Source organism: Nasonia vitripennis, chromosome 3 (assembly GCF_009193385.2).
Source record: "Nasonia vitripennis strain AsymCx chromosome 3, Nvit_psr_1.1, whole genome shotgun sequence".
In the NCBI taxonomy this organism is placed as follows: Eukaryota; Metazoa; Arthropoda; class Insecta; order Hymenoptera; family Pteromalidae; genus Nasonia; species Nasonia vitripennis.
Genome location: NC_045759.1, coordinates 932,846 through 951,307, shown reverse-complemented (window position 1 = coordinate 951,307; position 18,462 = coordinate 932,846). Strand labels below are relative to the sequence as shown.

General features: G+C 44.9%; 3 protein-coding genes across 26 annotated transcripts in view; 2 read left to right on the top strand and 1 right to left on the bottom strand.

The window, feature by feature from the left end:
• LOC100120998 (TRPgamma cation channel) overlaps positions 1 to 4,730 on the top strand; it is a 106,034-nt gene extending 101,304 nt beyond the window's left edge. For 14 of the 16 annotated variants that reach the window (XM_031926270.2, XM_032598106.1, XM_031926279.2 and 11 more), the window contains one exon: positions 1,339 to 4,730. In XM_031926270.2, coding sequence (XP_031782130.1) covers positions 1,339 to 1,574 — 236 coding nt within the window. In that variant the 3' untranslated portion in view covers positions 1,575 to 4,730. Of the gene's footprint in view, positions 1 to 44 lie in introns of all 16 variants that reach the window. The other 2 variants (XR_004227104.2, XM_031926280.2) reach the window with 2 other exon arrangements.
• On the bottom strand, positions 4,721 to 13,847 carry LOC100120974 (cysteine-rich/KU venom protein). Of its 2 annotated transcripts, XM_008205491.4 has the most exons (11): positions 13,433 to 13,847; positions 8,776 to 8,966; positions 8,511 to 8,698; positions 8,089 to 8,280; positions 7,511 to 7,797; positions 7,041 to 7,444; positions 6,431 to 6,602; positions 5,975 to 6,233; positions 5,715 to 5,898; positions 5,256 to 5,638; positions 4,721 to 5,179 (listed from the first exon to the last, which is right to left on the bottom strand). In XM_008205491.4, exons 2-11 carry the CDS (start codon positions 8,954 to 8,956, stop codon positions 5,093 to 5,095), a joined length of 2,337 nt encoding a protein of 778 aa, XP_008203713.1. In that variant the 5' UTR covers positions 8,957 to 8,966; positions 13,433 to 13,847; the 3' UTR covers positions 4,721 to 5,092. The 2 variants fall into 2 exon arrangements, with proteins under 2 accessions (XP_008203713.1, NP_001154998.1); NM_001161526.1 differs by lacking the exon at positions 13,433 to 13,847 and having other exon boundaries at positions 4,722 to 5,179; positions 8,776 to 8,956.
• The window catches only part of LOC100120947 (uncharacterized protein KIAA0930 homolog), an 11,559-nt gene continuing 6,837 nt past the window's right edge, over positions 13,741 to 18,462 (top strand). For 7 of the 8 annotated variants that reach the window (XM_031926281.2, XM_032598108.1, XM_032598107.1 and 4 more), the window contains exons 1-2: positions 15,001 to 15,670; positions 17,814 to 18,397. In XM_031926281.2, the coding sequence (XP_031782141.1) occupies positions 15,553 to 15,670; positions 17,814 to 18,397 (702 nt within the window). In that variant the 5' untranslated portion in view covers positions 15,001 to 15,552. Of the gene's footprint in view, positions 15,671 to 17,813; positions 18,398 to 18,462 lie in introns of all 8 variants that reach the window. The other variant, XM_016983896.3, reaches the window with a different exon arrangement.

Sequence of the window (18,462 nt, the reverse complement as noted above, 5' to 3'; positions counted from 1 at the left end):
ATTCGTATGAAAAATTATATAATGACTCATAATTATGATCGAAGTGTTGTAAGGGTAAGAGAGAGGAGAGGTGTGCGTACAATGCCGACACTCACAAAAATCTCGGGCCTCGAATTCCGCTTCAAAATTCACTTGGACCAAGGAAATTCGTCTTCTTCTTCTTCTTCTTCCTCCTCCGCTACTTCTTCTTCTTCTTCTTCCGCGCTATAGACGTCGTCTCTGATCTGGAAGAGTTTAGCGATAACGTATACAGTAGACTCTTGCTAAGAAGCGTGTATAATAACGCGCGTGCGGCTGCGTCCGCGCCACTGCGTACCGTCGGACTCAAAATTATACGACCAAGAGATATGCTTGACCGAGAGAGGCATGCGATGACCCTGGCTACGCGCTCAATTGGCTATATACGTACTTACAAAAGTTAAAGCAAAATTATCACTTGGAAGAGCTGTCGTCGGAGAAACTGTCGCCGATTGTACGCCTGCGTTTGTTGTGCTCGCCGCATCCGTCTCGCTGTACGATATGCGATATAACAATCTGCTTTTTCTGCATGGAGGAGATTAACAATGGCTGCTTCTGCAATAGTGAGTCTCTCAATATCTTTCTTTCTTTCTCTCTCTCTCTCTCTCTCTCTCTCTCTCTCTCTCTCTCTCTCTCTCTCTCTCTCAATTCTGCGTGACTATACTTTATACTTATTTTTTGGCTTATACCTTTGTTGAGCTGTAGGCTTTTAGATATAGACTGTTATGATGTAGAATAGAGAGACTGGCCATTGTAAATACATACGAATACGTAGACAATAATAATGGCGCTGACATTAACGAGGATCATATCGAGCTTGCGGCGCATGTAAAATACGGCCTCTGATTTGGCTTCCCAATAGTTTTGCTACCATATCTCTAACTTTTAAAGCTTGATACATATGTCCTTTGACAGAAAAAATACAGTGAGGGAAACGACGTATCTTCAGTTATCCATTTTGTCATATCCCTCGCTAGAACCAATGTCAAGAGCAAGCATCGACACTAACAACTCGATCTATTGTAGAACCAGCCTATATAAACGCAACACAATATAACCACCACCAGTGTACAGACTAACCATGTGTGTATAACTTAGCGAGACTCTACTGTAGGTCTAGAACCCCTCGTTCTGTCTTTAAACTCCCCCCAATTCGACGAGGAATGAGTGACATTTTTGTGAGTGTCAGAGTCAATCCTGCGCAGGATACTCAAGAGCGAGAGATTGAGAGATGTGCCTAGAGAGACTGCATGTGTCATTCGGAGCCTCCAAAGTCGCGCGGACGCGTGGCACACTAGAGTCTACGAAAACGTATTGCAGGTGGCGTGACAGCGTCGGCAGCGGCAGTAGCGGCGATGACCAGCTCAGCGGTCGATCTGACCCCCTCCACCACCGAGGAAAGCGTCCTGAGCGCCAGCACCGCCATCGTCACGGCGGTCAAGCGCAACGGATCGGCTGGCCAACAGCAGCAGCAACAGCAACAGCAGCAGAAGCTACCACCTGGTATCGAGCCCATTAGCGGACACGACGGCACAGCCTCGACCGGTTGGCTCTGAGCAGCAGCAGTGATCCCATCACATTCTTCCATTACTTCTCCCAATACTTCTTCTTCTTCTTCTTCCGCTGATACTTCGTCTCGCTCTGTTGACTATCGTCGAATCGAGCCAACAACACTACGCACAATGATGCCTTGTCTTCGGCCTGACATTTATCACATAGCTCGAGGATTCGGGAGGAATGTCGAAATTTTTACCGCGATTTTTGTCGACGACTCGCGCGCGTGTTTTACCGATCCCCTTTTTTTTACCGATGGAGGTTCTTGCATGCGAGAATAATCTTATACCGATAGATTTTTTTTTCCGGCGATCCCATACTTGAGCATGGTTCAGTTTAGTTACATATCCTCTTTGTACAGAGTAATCTCCTCCGTTCAGAAACTGTTGGGTGCAGCATCGTGAGAAGTCGCCAAAGTGATTTCGCATCCGTGGCCATTGGTGTATTGGCAATTCGAGTTCATTGTTACATTTGACAAAAAAAATTGTGAATTTTTAACGATCGTTATATTTGATTGTTGGAGAATTGTGAAGACATCGCGAGAAATCACTTTCGCGGCTCCTCGAAATCAAGAATCGCGCACAAGTGTAAGCCGACGATGAAGCAAATAACGAAAAATAATCGACTAAATTTGTAAGTACACCGCCACTACTGCCAAACTGGAAGTGCCACGGGTCAAAACGTAAAAATATTATGCCTGCGCGGCAGCATATAACTCAACCATTGTTGACATGTCAACCCTCGTATGCACGGCTTATTGGAAAAAAAATTGTAATGGATGACAAATATAAATATGAGTTTCTGGGATCTATACGAGAAGCAATACGGTCTCCTATATTTCTGCGCGAAACTTGTGATTGTAGATGTATATTCATGTTTTCAGATAGCCGGAAAATTTGAATTTTTTTGATAAGCTATGATAGACCGTTGACGTACCAAGGGCGGAAAGAACTATGGCGATACCACGTACTGTTGTAATTCTAATATTAATGCATATAACCAACTTAACGTTAAGCAGTTAAACGAGAATTAGTTTGTTCGAATCAAAGATACATATTTCACGTCGTCGATATATCGTCGTTTAAGGATGAAGTCAAAACCAAAGAAAATATATATATCTAGTCATCGGTCAATTTTCCAAGTCTTGAAACTAAAATTCATAAAAGAATGTAACTGATTAACGTGTCGTCGGGAAAAGTAATAGACATTATTGTGATATAAAAGTTGTACATGAATTCTGCGTTGCGTAGAATTATCGTTTTTCTTTTCAATGATATTTTTTAATAAAAAAAAACGTGTCTAGTCATATTGTGCACCAAGAACTTTTCCTTTGTATACCGATGTAGCTCAAGACTTTCATATCTCATATTGAGAAGGGAAATTGACCCAATTTTTCAAGATGAAACAAATACAAAAAGAATAAGAGAAAAAAGGGAAATAAATTTACAAAATATGAAAAAAAAATCATACTTTTTGCAGTTTTAAGTAAGGAATAAACTTTGTCTACGAATAATCGTTACAAGTCGTAGCTATCGATCGTAACATCCGAATTAACGTGTCACACACTTTTATTACGTTTTTAATGGCTTTCGAGAGCATTTCTATAGTTCGATCTCGTGTAATACTAAATTAAACTGATTAAATTTGTCGATGATTAAACGAAGAAGAACGACAGGCGGAGAAACTCTTATTCGTGTTAAGTATAATACGAAGACAAAGATTAAGTTTATCGAGAAGAACACTATATATGATGACCAAAATAAGAGAGAGAGAAGGAAACCCGAGTGTTTCGACTTATATATAAATATGTTCAAGCGATGTCTTTGTCGCGGGAAAAATTCACTCCTCGACTGTACTCGTGGATGAGACATTTTTCCAGCGGCACGAGACATCGCCTTAGAAAGAAAGAGATGGCTTCGTATAACTCGTAGATATTATACATGTAATTATTGCATACGAATGAGTAAAAGTGATAAATAGTTATGGGTTAAAATAATGCCGTACGTGTCTCGTATATTATTGAGGCGCGAGATTTAGCTGTTTGTATGAGATTACAAAGTTGAGGGTGACATTGTAGACGACCAGTCAAATTTTCTAGTCTGATTGTCAGCCTACTACCAAAAGCGAAGTAAAAATGAGAGATTACTATTGATTTATGAAACATCAGCTTTATTCAACCATGTGAATACATCGACGGTTAAGAGTATAGATACCGGTTTAAGTTGCGCGAGAAAAGTTGAATGGGCCGTCTACAATCATCAGTCTGATGCAGAACCTCTGCTTGAACGATTGTACAAAAGAGAAAAGAAGGTCCTCGATCGACGTTGCGAAAGTGGAAACCGTCGGACGTGAAACGTCTTGCGAGCAAAAGTATAGAACGTATTATTTATTTTCTCTCTGAAAAGACATTTACTTACGTTTAATTTTAGCTTTATTCCTTGCGTATGTACATTTAAGGCTACATACAACTCACGAAAGACGTGAGCAACTACATACCGTGCGCACCATTTACATTATTTTCCGCTGTAACGATTTCGTGTCGATGAGAGAGGATGAACACTTTTTTAAGCCCGTCTGCACATTTTTATAACGAAATCCAAAACTTCCTCGGTTTTCACGTCTTTCAAGTGTTTGCGTTTAGCGTATAATTGTAAGAACGACGAAAGGAGATGTTTATCGTCGATTAACTGAACTTCTGCAGATACGATTGTGTTATAAGAATGAGGGATATATAGATAAATTCGTGTTGATCGCGATTTTGGGCGCCAAAGGCAGTGTAGAGAGATGCAAAACTCTCGGTCGCTGTGCCGACGAGAGTTTGAATTTCGCCGTTTTACGATTCATTGTAAAGTATATTTACGTGCGCAATTTGTACACATAACACTACAATCTTCCATGCGAGCGTGAAAGATGTATAATTAATTTATCGCCAGAGAATACGGGATCGACAGTCGAGAGGAACTGGAGTTAATGTGAAATGACGACGTTGGAAAGTTGCGCTTTCTCATTACACACTGATGTCTCTTACACGTACTTACACTTACATACGAAAATGGAAATCGACACTTTAGATGAAACATTGAACGAACGGAACTTTTAGCGACGAAAGATTGTTGGTAAAAAAAATGACCATTAATAAAGCCCCGTATATTCTGATACTCAAGTTTATTTTCTGCCTGTCATACATCATATTATATAATTAAAAAATGCTCATCTTGTATGTTTTATAATTATAAAAAACGTACTTATTAAGATTATAAATACAAACTTATCTTTATTTTTAAATTAGACTTACGCTTATTTGGTTCATGTCCCTTTGCCTAATGTAAAGGTCGATCGTTTCTTACCGTAAGTAAGTACCTTTAACTAAGTTGATTTTTATTTTCTTACTTTTAATGAAAATTTAAAAAAAAATGTTTTTCATTTTTATGATTGAATTCATTGATTTTTGTTCTCGTACGTTGCTATAAAATCGAGTAGAAAACCCCTGATTTCAATTTGCTTTTCTTAATATGGCAGCTCAGTAATCATCACAAGGTGCTAGTTGACACCGAGCACGTCTCTGCAGACGTTTTGGGCATGGTTTTCCTCCATTGGCTGGTTGCCTCTGCAGAACAATATATATTCAAAGTCACCATACACCCGCGAGTATTTTCCCCAGAATCCAGCAATTAAAAACTTACCGTGATGTATCTACTGCTGGTAACCCGACCGGTACCGCAGGTCACGCTGCAGGCTGTCCAAGGGGACCAGTCGGACACGACACAGTCAACGGGAGCCAGAGATCTCGCGGGTTGATCAGATGCAGCCAATGCGCTCAGACGATCGTTGGTCGAGTGACGCGGCGGCAGCGGGTCCAGCGATTGACTCGGAGGCTGTCCATCTCCGAGAGTTTCCCTAACGACGTCGCAGGTCTTGGAGCACTCTGCAGACGTGCGGAAATTGTTCCTGTTACCACGGCATCCTCCGTAGATGAACGGCACGCAAGTGCGCTTCTCCGGATTGAAGACCCAACGCTCGAAGTAACCGCGGCAGGGTCCCTTTTCCGGCTTTTCCATGCAGATCGCTGCGAATGTACACGTTATATTTTATAAAAAAAATGAAAAATCAAGATTACCACATTCCCATTTTATCGATCTCACCCTTGGCAGTAGCCACGTCGAAGGTACAATCCGCTTGGTCGAGACAGGGTCGCTGCTGGCGAAGCTGGACCTTTCTCGCACATTCCGTCTGCAGTTCCGGTAGCACCAGCAAGAGCCTAGTGCGCGTCTTAACTCCTGTGCCACACGTAGCGCTGCACGGCGACCAGTCCGACCAGTCCGTCACCTACGATTTTTCGAGCATTGAAATAGAAGAGCCTCATTTCGTTCATTAAAAATATCTGCTGGGATTGAAACCCCACCTTGCAAATTTCGTCCTGTTTCTCCTCGGTACCAGGTGCGCAGGGAGGCTGCATGCACTTCTCCTTTTCTATGAGGCTCACGTGGAAGCACTTTTTGCGTTTGCTGGGGTCGCGAAGTCTTCGCCAGCGTGTCTTGAATCCTACTCCACAGGACGAACTGCACTCCGACCAGTCGGTCCAGTCGCTCGTCTCGCACTCGGCGTTGTCCAGTCCCGGGAAGGGGCTGTCGTCGTCCGATGCTGCTGGACTGAATCCGCCTCTGAAATCGATGCTCGTATCAGAAGACCACATACCAGAACGAAATTTAATTAGTCCACTCGACACCTTGGTTGATTAAAAAAAAAACAGCCTCGTCACTTCGAGATTTATAATCATCTACTTTGATCATGCAACTTCCGAGGGAGAGCTCATACCGCTCTCGCGTGATACGAGCTAAACCCATTAGCGCATACTCACGAGCATTCGCCGGCGGGCGCGAGGCACATCTCCTTGGACACGAGCTGTCGGCTGCAGCCCATCATCGCTGCCTTTTCCGGAATTCTGTAGGCCCTGGTGCGCATACGCAGACCCTTGCCGCAAGTCACCGAGCAGGCCGTCCAGTCTGAATATTCCGTGGTCATGCACTCGGCTAGTTTTTTTTTCACGAAAGAAACGAATTAGTGGGTCTTTCGTCGCTTCGATGCTCGCGATATCGTGCTTAATTTTTGTTAATTGAAAGTTATCAGCAGAGTGTTTTTTCTTAGTCGAATGCAAGCGATTTTGTAATACATCGCAGTTTAATTCTATAGAAAGCGACGTTCAGTTCCAAGACTTGAATATAATTATAGGAGAACGTGCGTGGTACGATTCAATTAGCCGCACACGGCGTAACGTTTTTTATTACTTACTCCAATTCCATTGTACAACTTGGTACCGAGAACTACAACGATACTGCTACTATAATACATCCTCGTTTTCACTAAAGCTACATGATAATACTGTCGTACTCTCTACGAGCACGTGAGTCCCTATATCGATACTCCAACACCAATAAAACACTATCGTCCAAGTCCCGGCAAAAACTCACGTCTCTCCGTATCGCCGGTGTTCTCCGGGACGTTGAACTCGGCCACCTGATCCTCCAGGTCCCTCTCGTCGCAGCTCTTCTTCTTGATCTCCTCTCGGTCGATGTAGAGTCTCGCCAGGGGCAGCATCGGCTTGCCGCTGGGGTCGTAGAACGGCGAGCGCGGATCCTCGGGGTACATGGTGGTGATGGGCTTCATGCGCTCGCGCGGACGCGTCTCCGAGTTGGGTGACATGTAGCTGATGCCGTTGTCAGTGCCAGCGTCCCAAGGATACAGGTCGATGGTCATGCCCTTGATCCAGGTGCAGTCGCGCTGGCAGAGGTTCAGTTTACTCACGCCCACGACCCAGTCCGGGGACGGACCCAACATCGAGGCCACCGAGAGCAGCGGGTGCTTGCGGTCGACTCTGTCCAGTGAAATTTGTCATAAATACGACTGCTTTGCTTCTGCGAAGCGCTTATCGAATAATTACTTGAAGTTGCCGGAGGTGTTGCTGTTGACGTGGGGATACCAGAGTCCGGGCAACTTGATGTAGGTCCGGAGGTATTTGGCCTTGGTCCGCAGCTCGGCCTCGAGGCCGGAAGCCGAGCCCCACTCGGCGAGCTGTCGGAAGCCGTCGGTGGCTATGTGCTCGCGGCCCCAGAATGAGAAATTCGTCTCGTGCGAGGCGCCCACTACGTCGCTGAAGTGCGTCAGCCACGCCGAGTCCGGGAAGTTCTTCGGATGCGTCGCGTTCGACCAGATGCCCTCCATGACGATCTGCGTTGATCGATACGTGCATTAATGCAATCGCATTACGGAACATTTCATCGCACCGGACAAACGTCGGGCTTTCGTCAAGGAGCGAATACATTACGCGAATGAACGACGAGCCCACAAGAGCGAGCACTAAAAGAACGAAACCGCAGCCAAACAAAACCGACGCCAGCGTTTCGCAATCCGCCAAAGCCGCATCCTCCTTTCTGAGAAAACGCATTATGCGCGCATGCGACTGTTGACACTGGCAGCCGCCCGTAAAAAAGACAAAGAGCCGAAAAAACAAGAGCTCACCTTGTACCTGGCCTCGTCGCAGGCGCAGCAGCGCAGCTCGTCGAGTCTCTCGGTCTCCTTGGGGCTCATCTCGCAGAAGGTCCGGCTGAGCTGTCCGTCTTCGGCGAACCAACGATTCGGCTCCTCCATCACCATCGCCGTGAAGATGACGCAGCCGGAGCCCGAGGCTGGCGCGCGCCACATCACCTGCACCTGTGGGTTTTTACCGGATGTTCAGTTATGCGAGCGGTGAAAGCGCTTTTGGATTTCTGTTTTCATTGTCGAACGTTATCTCGAAGAGCATCCGCTTATTATACATGACGGTTCTAGGTCAGAAGCTTTTGACTCATCGTGTGGATAAATGTACAAAATAGAGAATGACGTATAGTGTTGTTGGGTTTGGGCGCGGATTATGCATTTGCATATGCGAGTAGATGGATTACCTCCGATTTCGGATAATCCGACACCTCGGACACGGTATTGACGCAGTCCTCGTTGAACTCCGTCAAGGAGTCCGGGAAGATTTGGAAGAAACCAACGCGAGCCGCCGGATTGAACGGGGCGTGCTGCGAATCCACCGAGAGCGTGAACCGCGTGAATTCCTGGGACCGCGACTCGTAATTATGCGGCCCTGAAAATGAAAAAAGCCAGATTTAACAGCTCGTCTATATTAGTGAAAGCCATTTGATTCGCCGATATAATTGATACCTTGAAGACTGATGGTGTAGACCGCGTTCGGGATGTACTTATCGTAGTCCCCGCTGATGAGTATCCGATAGCCGCCGTCTCCGGGAAGTCGCTTGGCGGAAGTTTGATCGGACGTCGGGCTCAGCGGACATCCCGCCTGAGCCGTGGCGACGAACCACGCGGCGATTAACAGACGCAGCATCGCCTCTTCACTGCGAACAAACGTTCATGCACATGTGTTGACTGATTTATGGAAGTCAAGACGCGAAACGGCACACACTGCGGTTTTGTGTTATTAATTATACGGCTTTCACTTTGGAAAGAAAAATTGAATTCATTTTCATGCGTTTTTAATCGTATAACGCGCCGCTGAGATTTCAACGGATAACGAAGAAAAACATGTCTGGCCGTTCTCGACGCCTATCTACTTATGCAGGCGTTACCAGTGCGTTCGTTCCGTACGCAGCGGAAAGCGGCAATTGAGAATAAGCAAAAAGTACCTGTACCTCAAGCTATTGTGTCGGGAATGTATTTTAATTTTATTCCACATAAATTGGCCTGTACGAGCGAGCGAGATTTCAATCATAATTTAACTGCCCCCGGAGCGATTTACGATCGATGCGAAAAAACGATCGTCGATCATCGTCGGAATACATAGCTTCTGCTCATTACACACTACATCATCACAAGAACCAGCAAATCAAGCACCGCTCGCTCGACCGTAAAAACGCGGATCACCTCACCAACGACCAAAGAAAGTCCGTTAACGCGAGCTCGGTATCCCAACGCGCTCTATTTACGTCTCGGCGCTCGTTAATTATCCTCCCGACGCGCTTTACGCATGAATTATGCACCGCAGGGACAGAAAAAATGCGCTACCGATGTATTGTATATAATACACAGTGCGTCTTCCCTGCGCACGAAAGAGCGACATTTCGCAAGCGCAAAAGTGTTTTTCTCAGTCCTTTTAGCCAGGCGTGACGCGACGACGCGTGCGAGTGTATATCTCTCGTTTTGTAACGGGATGTACTTTGGACTTGAAACGAGCGCAGCAGTGTGGCATAGAGTGCGCGTCTTGTTGATCCGCGAGATAATGCGCTCGCCGAGACACTAATTAATGAAAGTGTTATTGAGGTGTTCTTATTTTGAAACGCCTCCTGTTGCACTTTTGACAGTTTGAGAATGGAGATAAGCTGATTGCGTTATGTTTGATTTTCTATGTGGGTTATGGTGGTGAAATCCAAGTGGCGGATTTTTTTACGCTCCAGATGGATTTTATTGCCGTTTTGCGAAAAGAGAATTGTTATTTACTCGTTGATGAAAAACATAGAAAGTTGAATGAATGTATAAAATGATAGAGCTTCCGACCACGCGTCGCTGCTTTAAAACGTAAGGTCGCCGCGATAAGGCAGCTGATCCAAAACTATCGCGTCGTTACTAATCTTGACAGACGAGGGTTTCTCAACGCTGCAGTGATGTCACCACAAAGGCTTGATAATATCAAAATAGCTTCCGTTGCGTCTCTCTAATTATTCCAAAATCGCTCGTATGATCCACGAGTTTTATTATATTCGACGGCGCTAATGCTCCATTGTCCCCAGCCCACTCTGCAATCAAGAACTTTCCCGAATTATGAAAGTAAACACAAAAGCGCCAGTGACTCGGTCTCTAATTAAACTCGAATCTCCATCAGCCGACGCAACAATCAAGCAAAACCCTACACTTCACGTATCACGACTCACTCCGAATGAAAAGTTCGCTGCATTGAAGCGAAACTTTACATACGGCGGAAATAGCTCGCCGAGCCCACGTGACCGCGCGCGTAACAACGAAACACACACGGGATGCCAACGACCTTTTCGCTTTCGTCGCGCCAATGGAAAATGCAAAGCGCGAAAACCGCGCCGTAATTGCCCGCGCGCAAATCGAATTCGCCCGAACGGGGCCGCGCGCGCTATAACGGATCTCCTCCGAGAAACGTAGGCGAAACTGGAACGTGTATTTGCTACGGAATACCGTCAATGGGATGCGTGATTCTGGTTCTGCGACTCTGCGCTAACGCCGCGCTCCGGGCGAGCCATTGAATCTTATGCAGACGGGATTACGTGCGAGTTTTCTTTTTTGCCGAGACGACGTTTCAGCTACGATTGGTTTTATCGGATCTTTTTTGCTCCATCGCCGCCGCGACGGGCTTATGAAATGGGAACGCAAATGAACGAACCGGGGTTATGCTTTTGATTTATGCATGAGCGTAAAATTTTGTAACTTTATGTGCGGCGCGTAAAAATTGTTTTTGCGCGTATGTGAGATGATAATTGTTTGCTTGGCGCACTCTCTGTGGAATGAAAGTTGGTAAGAAGCTTACAGAGTCTCTGGGAAATACCAATTAAAAACACGAAGCTCAGCCTGAATAAATTGTCGTGAATACGAATTCAACCGCTCGAGTCCAGCCTCACGATAAGTGTTTCATTCGTCTAACAGTTTATTGGTACAGAGCAATAATTTTGTGGAAGGCAAACGTTCCGAATAAGGTAATCCATTTGATTTATGCTCGAATGCGGAATTTTGCAACATTTTAGGTTCCTAAATAGTTACCTCGTGTTATATCATGGGAATGCCTGTGTATGTGAAAATTTAGTGCTTCTTAAATTTTGCAAGCTATAACTATCCCGTCTAGTATATTTTATTCTATTTTTGTAAATATTATCAAAATAATCGGAAGGTCGTGTACTGGATTCGAGCTACGTTCAAGCTGATAATGTCAGTCACGCAATGGCAAAACAATGCTTTCCATTGTTTGTGTGCTACCTGCATCAAGGAAAAATAAAGATATTTAAATTTATGCAAATTCGCGCGGTTAAATCAGTATCAAAAACCGGCCTCAGTCGAGTTTTCCGTTAGAATTAAAACAAAAAATGTCAAGTAACTTTATCAACGAAAACAAATAACACCAATATGAAATGACACTTAAAGACTCGACTCAAAAGCGTTGCTCGTATCGTTAATGGGTGGAGCTGCGCGAAATTCATTAATTCCACTTTTACGGCTGGCACATATTCGAGCGCCGGTAATCGACTTTCATTGTAAATGAATCGTTATTTTCATTCAGCGTCATTCGCATTACATAAGGGATACGACGTAAGTATAATTACCAACGCATCGTTTAATTCGACAGAAGTTAATATATAATTGTGCTCAGTTTATGTGAGAGCTCAGAGTGCGTGAAAAAAAAAACAAAAGATTGGATTCACCGCCAAAAAAAATTGGTCGACATTGTGTGCTCTAGGTCCCGGGAAAAAAAACTTGAAATCATCGCTGTTGTTACCTTGTGATACTTTCGCACAATGTAGAGTTAATCACATGGTAAAACGTGCGTTAAAAGCGTAAAACTCGAGTATTCCAGTATTTCATTATTCATAACTAACGTTCACGTTCTGGAGCACTTGTCGTAAAAGAAATCACGAAACTACAATTTTACGTAATGGCGCATCATAATTCAACGTTATTAAACCATTATCCAAGTAGTTGTACATGATTTGATTTATCGATAATGCATTTAACGATATTTCAATCATACTCCTTCTGGCGGAAATGATAGATTATCACTCTGAGGTTGCATCTCCCGTCTACTCCTTGCGCATCCTTTTTTCCATAAAACACTATTTAATTTTACCAGACTACAAGAGGCTTCCGTCACTGCCACTTAATATTCATTGCCGTCTGCTCTAATAATACAGAAATAACGCGTTGATCAGGTCGGACTGCGGTAAACATTACCTCATCAGCATTCGATAGCTAATACGTCCAGCTGAAAATTATCAACGCTAATTGCCATACGGCATAATACCGGACACAGCGCGATGGGTCAAGTGCGACAACGATCATTTCGAATCACGCCTCTCTGTTGTATCTTCGTGTGAATATGCTAATCCGGTTCCCAAGCGCCTTTCTGACATTCTGCACGGAATCGGTTGCGACCAAGGTTACTTGATAAAACGTTTCTGCGTGTACACGCCTGCATTTTTCGCAGTCTGCACGATGCATTTCAGGATGAAAGTTCGAGACGATAGCACTTGTGCCATCGGATGCAAGTGCGCGCAATTTGGTTTTCAAAGCAGACAATCAAGCGGTCGCTTGAAAATTTGCATTGTAATAGAAAATGTCGAAAGATGAGCGGCGACAAGAGTATCGCAAGAGCGACGCGAACGAACCGATTAAAGATTAAAAATTAAAATTGATAAAGCCGACGATGATCCGCGTTCACGCGCGTCAGACCGGAGGTGCAATCTCAGCAAGACATGTTATAAATACGCGGAAAATGTGTATGAAAAATCCACTTGGCACGCATGAAAGCGAGAGTAGAGCGATGAGCGCAGAGGGCGTGTATAATGCATCAGCAGCGAGTCGATGAAAGCTGATAGAGTCTGGCACTGAAACCTCTGGTTAATGCGCTAATTACCCAAAGCAATCGATGCACGCGCGCATGAAGTCATTATCCCGGTTACGTGTACGCGGCGCGTTGCATCCGCGTAGGTATTATCGATCCGCTTCGTGATTCGGATATCCGGCTTGAGAATCGGCTTTTTGCGTTTTTACGTCGGAAGAAAGCGATTCGATATTATGCTTTTACTTTTAATTTTTAATTCGCGATTCAAATAACTAAAATGATTAAACTCACCTCTCTGCAGCAAACAGAAAAGAATCGCACCAATTCAGCAATCAAAACTCGAAACGAACGAGAAAAGCTCAACTCTTCACTCAGAAAACTATCGCGAATTTCCCAATGACCCCATAAGAAAATCGGCCATCGATCCGTACCGATCGCCGTGCGCACGCTCACTCGGCGATTTTCCAAAAGCGTTCGATACGCGCGCTAGCAAACGACTCACGCGGCGCTCGCGCTTTCGGCGTTTTCTTATGGAAAGCGAGAAAGAGACTGGCCGCGGCGCGTATATTCGACTGGAGAGGAGGCAGCCGACACACTGCCGCACCGCTGCACATACACGCGCGGATGACGCGAACACGTCCCTCCGCGAGCGTATAAGCTTGCTACAGATCGGGAAAGTTGAGAGACGCGCGCGTTCGGTGCGTATAGAGGAATCCGTGCGGTGCAGGTCTCTTATTGACACAGATTTCGCGATGGATGCGCGCACGCGAGTTTTGCCGAGAGCGCTTGTGCGGATAATTGATGGCGAGCGATTAGAGAATGCGTTTAAGACGACGAGAGCGTTGTGGAATGATTGATGGTGCTGGAAGTGTGTACTGAAATGGAGATTGAAAACGAGGACTGTTTGTCTTTGTGGGTGGTCGAGTGCAGCGTATTTGATGCATACATCGTTTTGCGAAACTAATCGGTGAGCGATTAATCGCTTCCCCTACCGCTTGTAGGGTTTCTGCTCTACGATCTCTGGCCAGTGACGATAGGTGGCGCATAGTTTTCCATTCCCTTATCACAATCTGCGAGGGGAATCCATAATATATAGCGGTGGACCGCTTAGCTGAAACTGCCTTTTTGGGCCTGCTACCTGAGCCATCTCTGATCTCCAGTTTGTAGTTTGTTAGACACGTTAAAAATTTGTAACGAGTCTTTTAAAATCTATTATATTCATAAAATATATGTTGAGTTGAGAAAGTTTGCTGTACTATTCAAGTAGATACCGAGTGAATCATCAATTTTCATCCTCACTCCGTTTGACACGATTTTTACTTAAGCGTGAAAATATATTACTGGGTTCAGGCAAACACTTATCTCAATTATTCATAATTTATTCGGTATAATTTAGCAAAATTTCTCACATAAATTTCATTCATCTATCCAGCATGTCATAGAGAAAACTCTAGAAATTTCTAAAAAAAAAAGTGTCAGACAATACACGCGCTCCTCAGCGGATAATTTATAGTCAGTCCAGAACCGATATGGAATACTAACGAGCCAGCTTCGGGTCATGCCATATCACCCGTCGCTGCCGGTCTTCAGATAACTTTGACTTGCATGCGCTGAAAAACATATTCCTAGAATTGCTTCTTTGGACAATATCGAATGAGCTCCGTATCTTTGAAAGAATTCCCTTATCGGAACTTTTTTTTCTCTGAAACGAAGCTGTTCGACAAGTCCGGATGATAATTGTAACAAACTGTAATCACGTTGTTCGTGTAATTATTCGCATACTCTGATGTCGTCGGACGTCATGAGACTTTGTAACCCCGTTATTACTAATTTTGAGCAAAAAATAAAATACTTTTCGTCCAACCAGCATATCTACATATCTCAAGCTTCATTTCAAACATCGCGCCGCGCATTCGCCGTCCCGCTTGCCGCGCAGGCGCGAAAATATCGACATAACCTGACTCATATCCAGCTCCGGCGAGCAGACGCCGTCGCGCGGCTCTCCCTCTCCTCTATTTCTGTACACAGCAGTATATCGGAGCCCACAGAGTGGCGCAGAGCCATCAGATCGATCCGCGAGCGACGCCGCCGCTGCCGCCACCCGCGCGCGCACGTAGCGTCCGTATAATGTTTTCTCAATTGTTGTCACTTCGCTCAACGGCGTCGTCTGCTCCGTCTCGAGGATGAGTACCTAGTCTGCAGAGCAGCAGAAGACCACGACGCTCGCGCGCTGCAGAAGAGGTACTTATGAGAGGTGTTCATCGGTGTCGTCCCGAGGATACGCCCGATCGGAAATTTCGAACTCAAGGTGTAATGCAGCCCGTGAGTTCTTGCTGAAGCATCGGATCCGGACCTTATGATTTCCATAATTCAACATCTGATCGCGCGAAAGAGAGAAGAAGTAAGGAAGAATGGCAACGCTGGCGGGCAGCTCGGCGAGCCTCGGGCGAGCGCCAACCATGCTCGAGCAGCTTCTCGAAGAAATCAACTTCCAGCGAACAAAGGAAATGCGCCAGCTTCTAAAAGATGGTAAGCTCTTATCCACATCAGTTCCATCCTACGTTGTTTGCGTTCGCTTCTGTTTTCTCATTCCACGCAGTAATTTCTCGTGGGGATTACATATCCTGCCGACGTATAAGACGGGATAAGATTGTTCGGCGGAGCGGAAAGTAAATGGAGATTAATAAATTCGATAAAGGCGTCGTCGAGATGAGGAATTTTCATCGCGCATAGCTGTGGGCATACCTTCCTATACTCGCGATAAATAAAATCGATCGTTTCCGCGCGACACTCGTCGGGCTCTCTATTGTGTGACATAACTCTGTGTACGTGTATATAGCGTGTTTTACCTTTATGACGTCATCGCGGCGAGACTTAATGCGCGATGCATCATCTGCGAATTTTTCGACGAAAATGGTGGTAACTTTTTACTGGGATTTATTTTAGCCTGTAATAGAATAAACAAGGAAAGTAAACGCGAGTATACTTGAGCAGTTTAGCATTTTATCAGCGAGCTGTGCATCATGTGTTTACCTCTTAGTCACCGCGACAGTGTGTACAAGCCGCGAGGGGTCAATAACTGAAATGAACGATGATCATGACACGCATTCGTGACTGCGGCTTTAGTACGAACCTACTTGCTGAATATAAAAATGCAAATATCATTGGTTTTTCTTTCTTAAAATTTCTTTATTTACCTAAAGACGCAAATGCGTGAGTACGTAAATAGCGCCGGTGAGATAAAACGCTTAATGAGCAATTAGACTGCCGAGATCGCGTATCTTTTACATAAGTCATGTACATACAACAACAAAAAACGGAAGCGCAAAAAAGTTCATAAACAACGATGCCTTCGTGAATTTTAAAATTGAAGAAGACGAAGCTGCTATTCATAGCAGAATTCATAAAACTTCAATAACTGCTGAGACTAATACGAATTACCGTATCGTACGCAATACCGACGAGTGTATTCCTCATCTTAATTCCTCTAGTGACCCACTCTCCCTGCGAGCCATATCGCTCAAGAACACTCGCATTATTTATTCCAGCCTCCGGTTTTATAACCCCCGTAAACCTCAGCAAAGCTTATTATCTCTAACAGAGTCTAGTCAGCCGTTTGTGAATTCGTCGCTATATTAATCGCTTTCGATGCATACATCACCCGTCGGTGATTCACTCCTTTCAATGAGCAGACAATCTCGACTCAATAAGTGTCCGTATCGATGGATCTACGGATCTTTATCTGACCGACGTCACGTTATAGATAAAATTAATCTTAAAATACGTCAATACCCACTTCGATATTGTTATATCTTGCTTCCTCTTGAGGAACTTTTATAATAATAATATTTCTTCTTAAAAAGCATCCCGGAAAGTCTAAATATATACAGAGTACATTAGAAAGTTCATTGAAACGAGTTTGCCTCGCGATCCTGATCACAGGTGCAAATCGATTTCGATTATCCGTCCGACACTTCATCTTTGCATTCGCACGCTAAACAACCACCAGGAGTGTAAGCGCGAAAAATGCGATATCTCGAGCTGGCCTAGATTTTCCAGCGACGTCAATACCCCTTTTATTGCACGCAAATTCGCCTCCTCGAGTTGTAATACACACAGCTCCTTGTGTGCCATTATACCTATGCGCACACGTTTTCATCCGAGATTAATTTACCTTCGCCTTCGACGTTTTCAATCAGAGCGACGTAAACAAAGTGCGCGAAAGCGACGTCGGTTTCTGATCCTCGAGAGTTGATAGACAGACTGATCGATAAGCTGCGAAGCAAAGTACTATCTATGCTATACTAGCATTATATATCAGCATTTTTCAATTATCTTAATCGATATTGTAGAAAATTTTATAAACTGATTTTGAAACTTAATCATCAACTTTATTCATAGCAACTTACACTTTACGAGCTTTATCTTAGTGCTCGAATTGAACTAGCGCGATGCATATTTCACGCCGGCGTAATCTCAAAGTCATAAAGTAAATTTCCAACTTGATGAAACCTAATTTCGCTCCGTAGGGGCTGGTCCGATTGCCGCTATAGTTAACCCGATAGAACTGACGAAACATGCATGTTACAAGCCGCAGATACTATGTCATTGCCAAATGAAAAATCAATATCTCCATTCCGAGTGACACGTAGCATATAATTTTCTTCCGCAGATTCGGGCTTCGTGATGCTACAGGGCACGACCTACTGGACGGACCTGTTCGTGCGACACTTCCTCTTTCAGGCGGAGCACACGATAGACGGCGACGACCTGTTGTTCTTCGTGCGCAAGAAGCACGTGAAAACCTCGTCGCGCTACCTGCCCAAGTTCGAGACGGAGGTCGACGTCTTTCGCAAGGACAGCAAGAAGCTGCCGATAGGCGACCCGGACATCGACTGGGAGGAGACGGTCTACCTGAACCTCGTCGTGCACCAGTTCGACTACACGCTCACCCTGGCCATATGCACAAGGACCAGCCCCAAGGAATTGCAAGTATTACGGAGACACTCCCAGAAGGTCTACGCCAGTCCGAGTCGTCGACGGATGGATGCCAAGGGCGACCTTGAGGAGATGACCTACCCGCACATCTGCTTCATGGTGGACAACTTCGACGAGGTTTTCTGTGATATTCTAGTCAGAGACGGAGAGATGGTCTGCGTCGAACTGGTCGCCTCGGACAGAGAGGGAACGGTTCAGGGGGTCATCTTTCTCGGCTCCATTAGATACGACGCGCTCAAAAAAGTCTACGATGCCAGGGTAAGCTCATTAAATTACCTATATTTTAACTCCACGATACGTAACTGACGCTTGTTTTTTCTCCT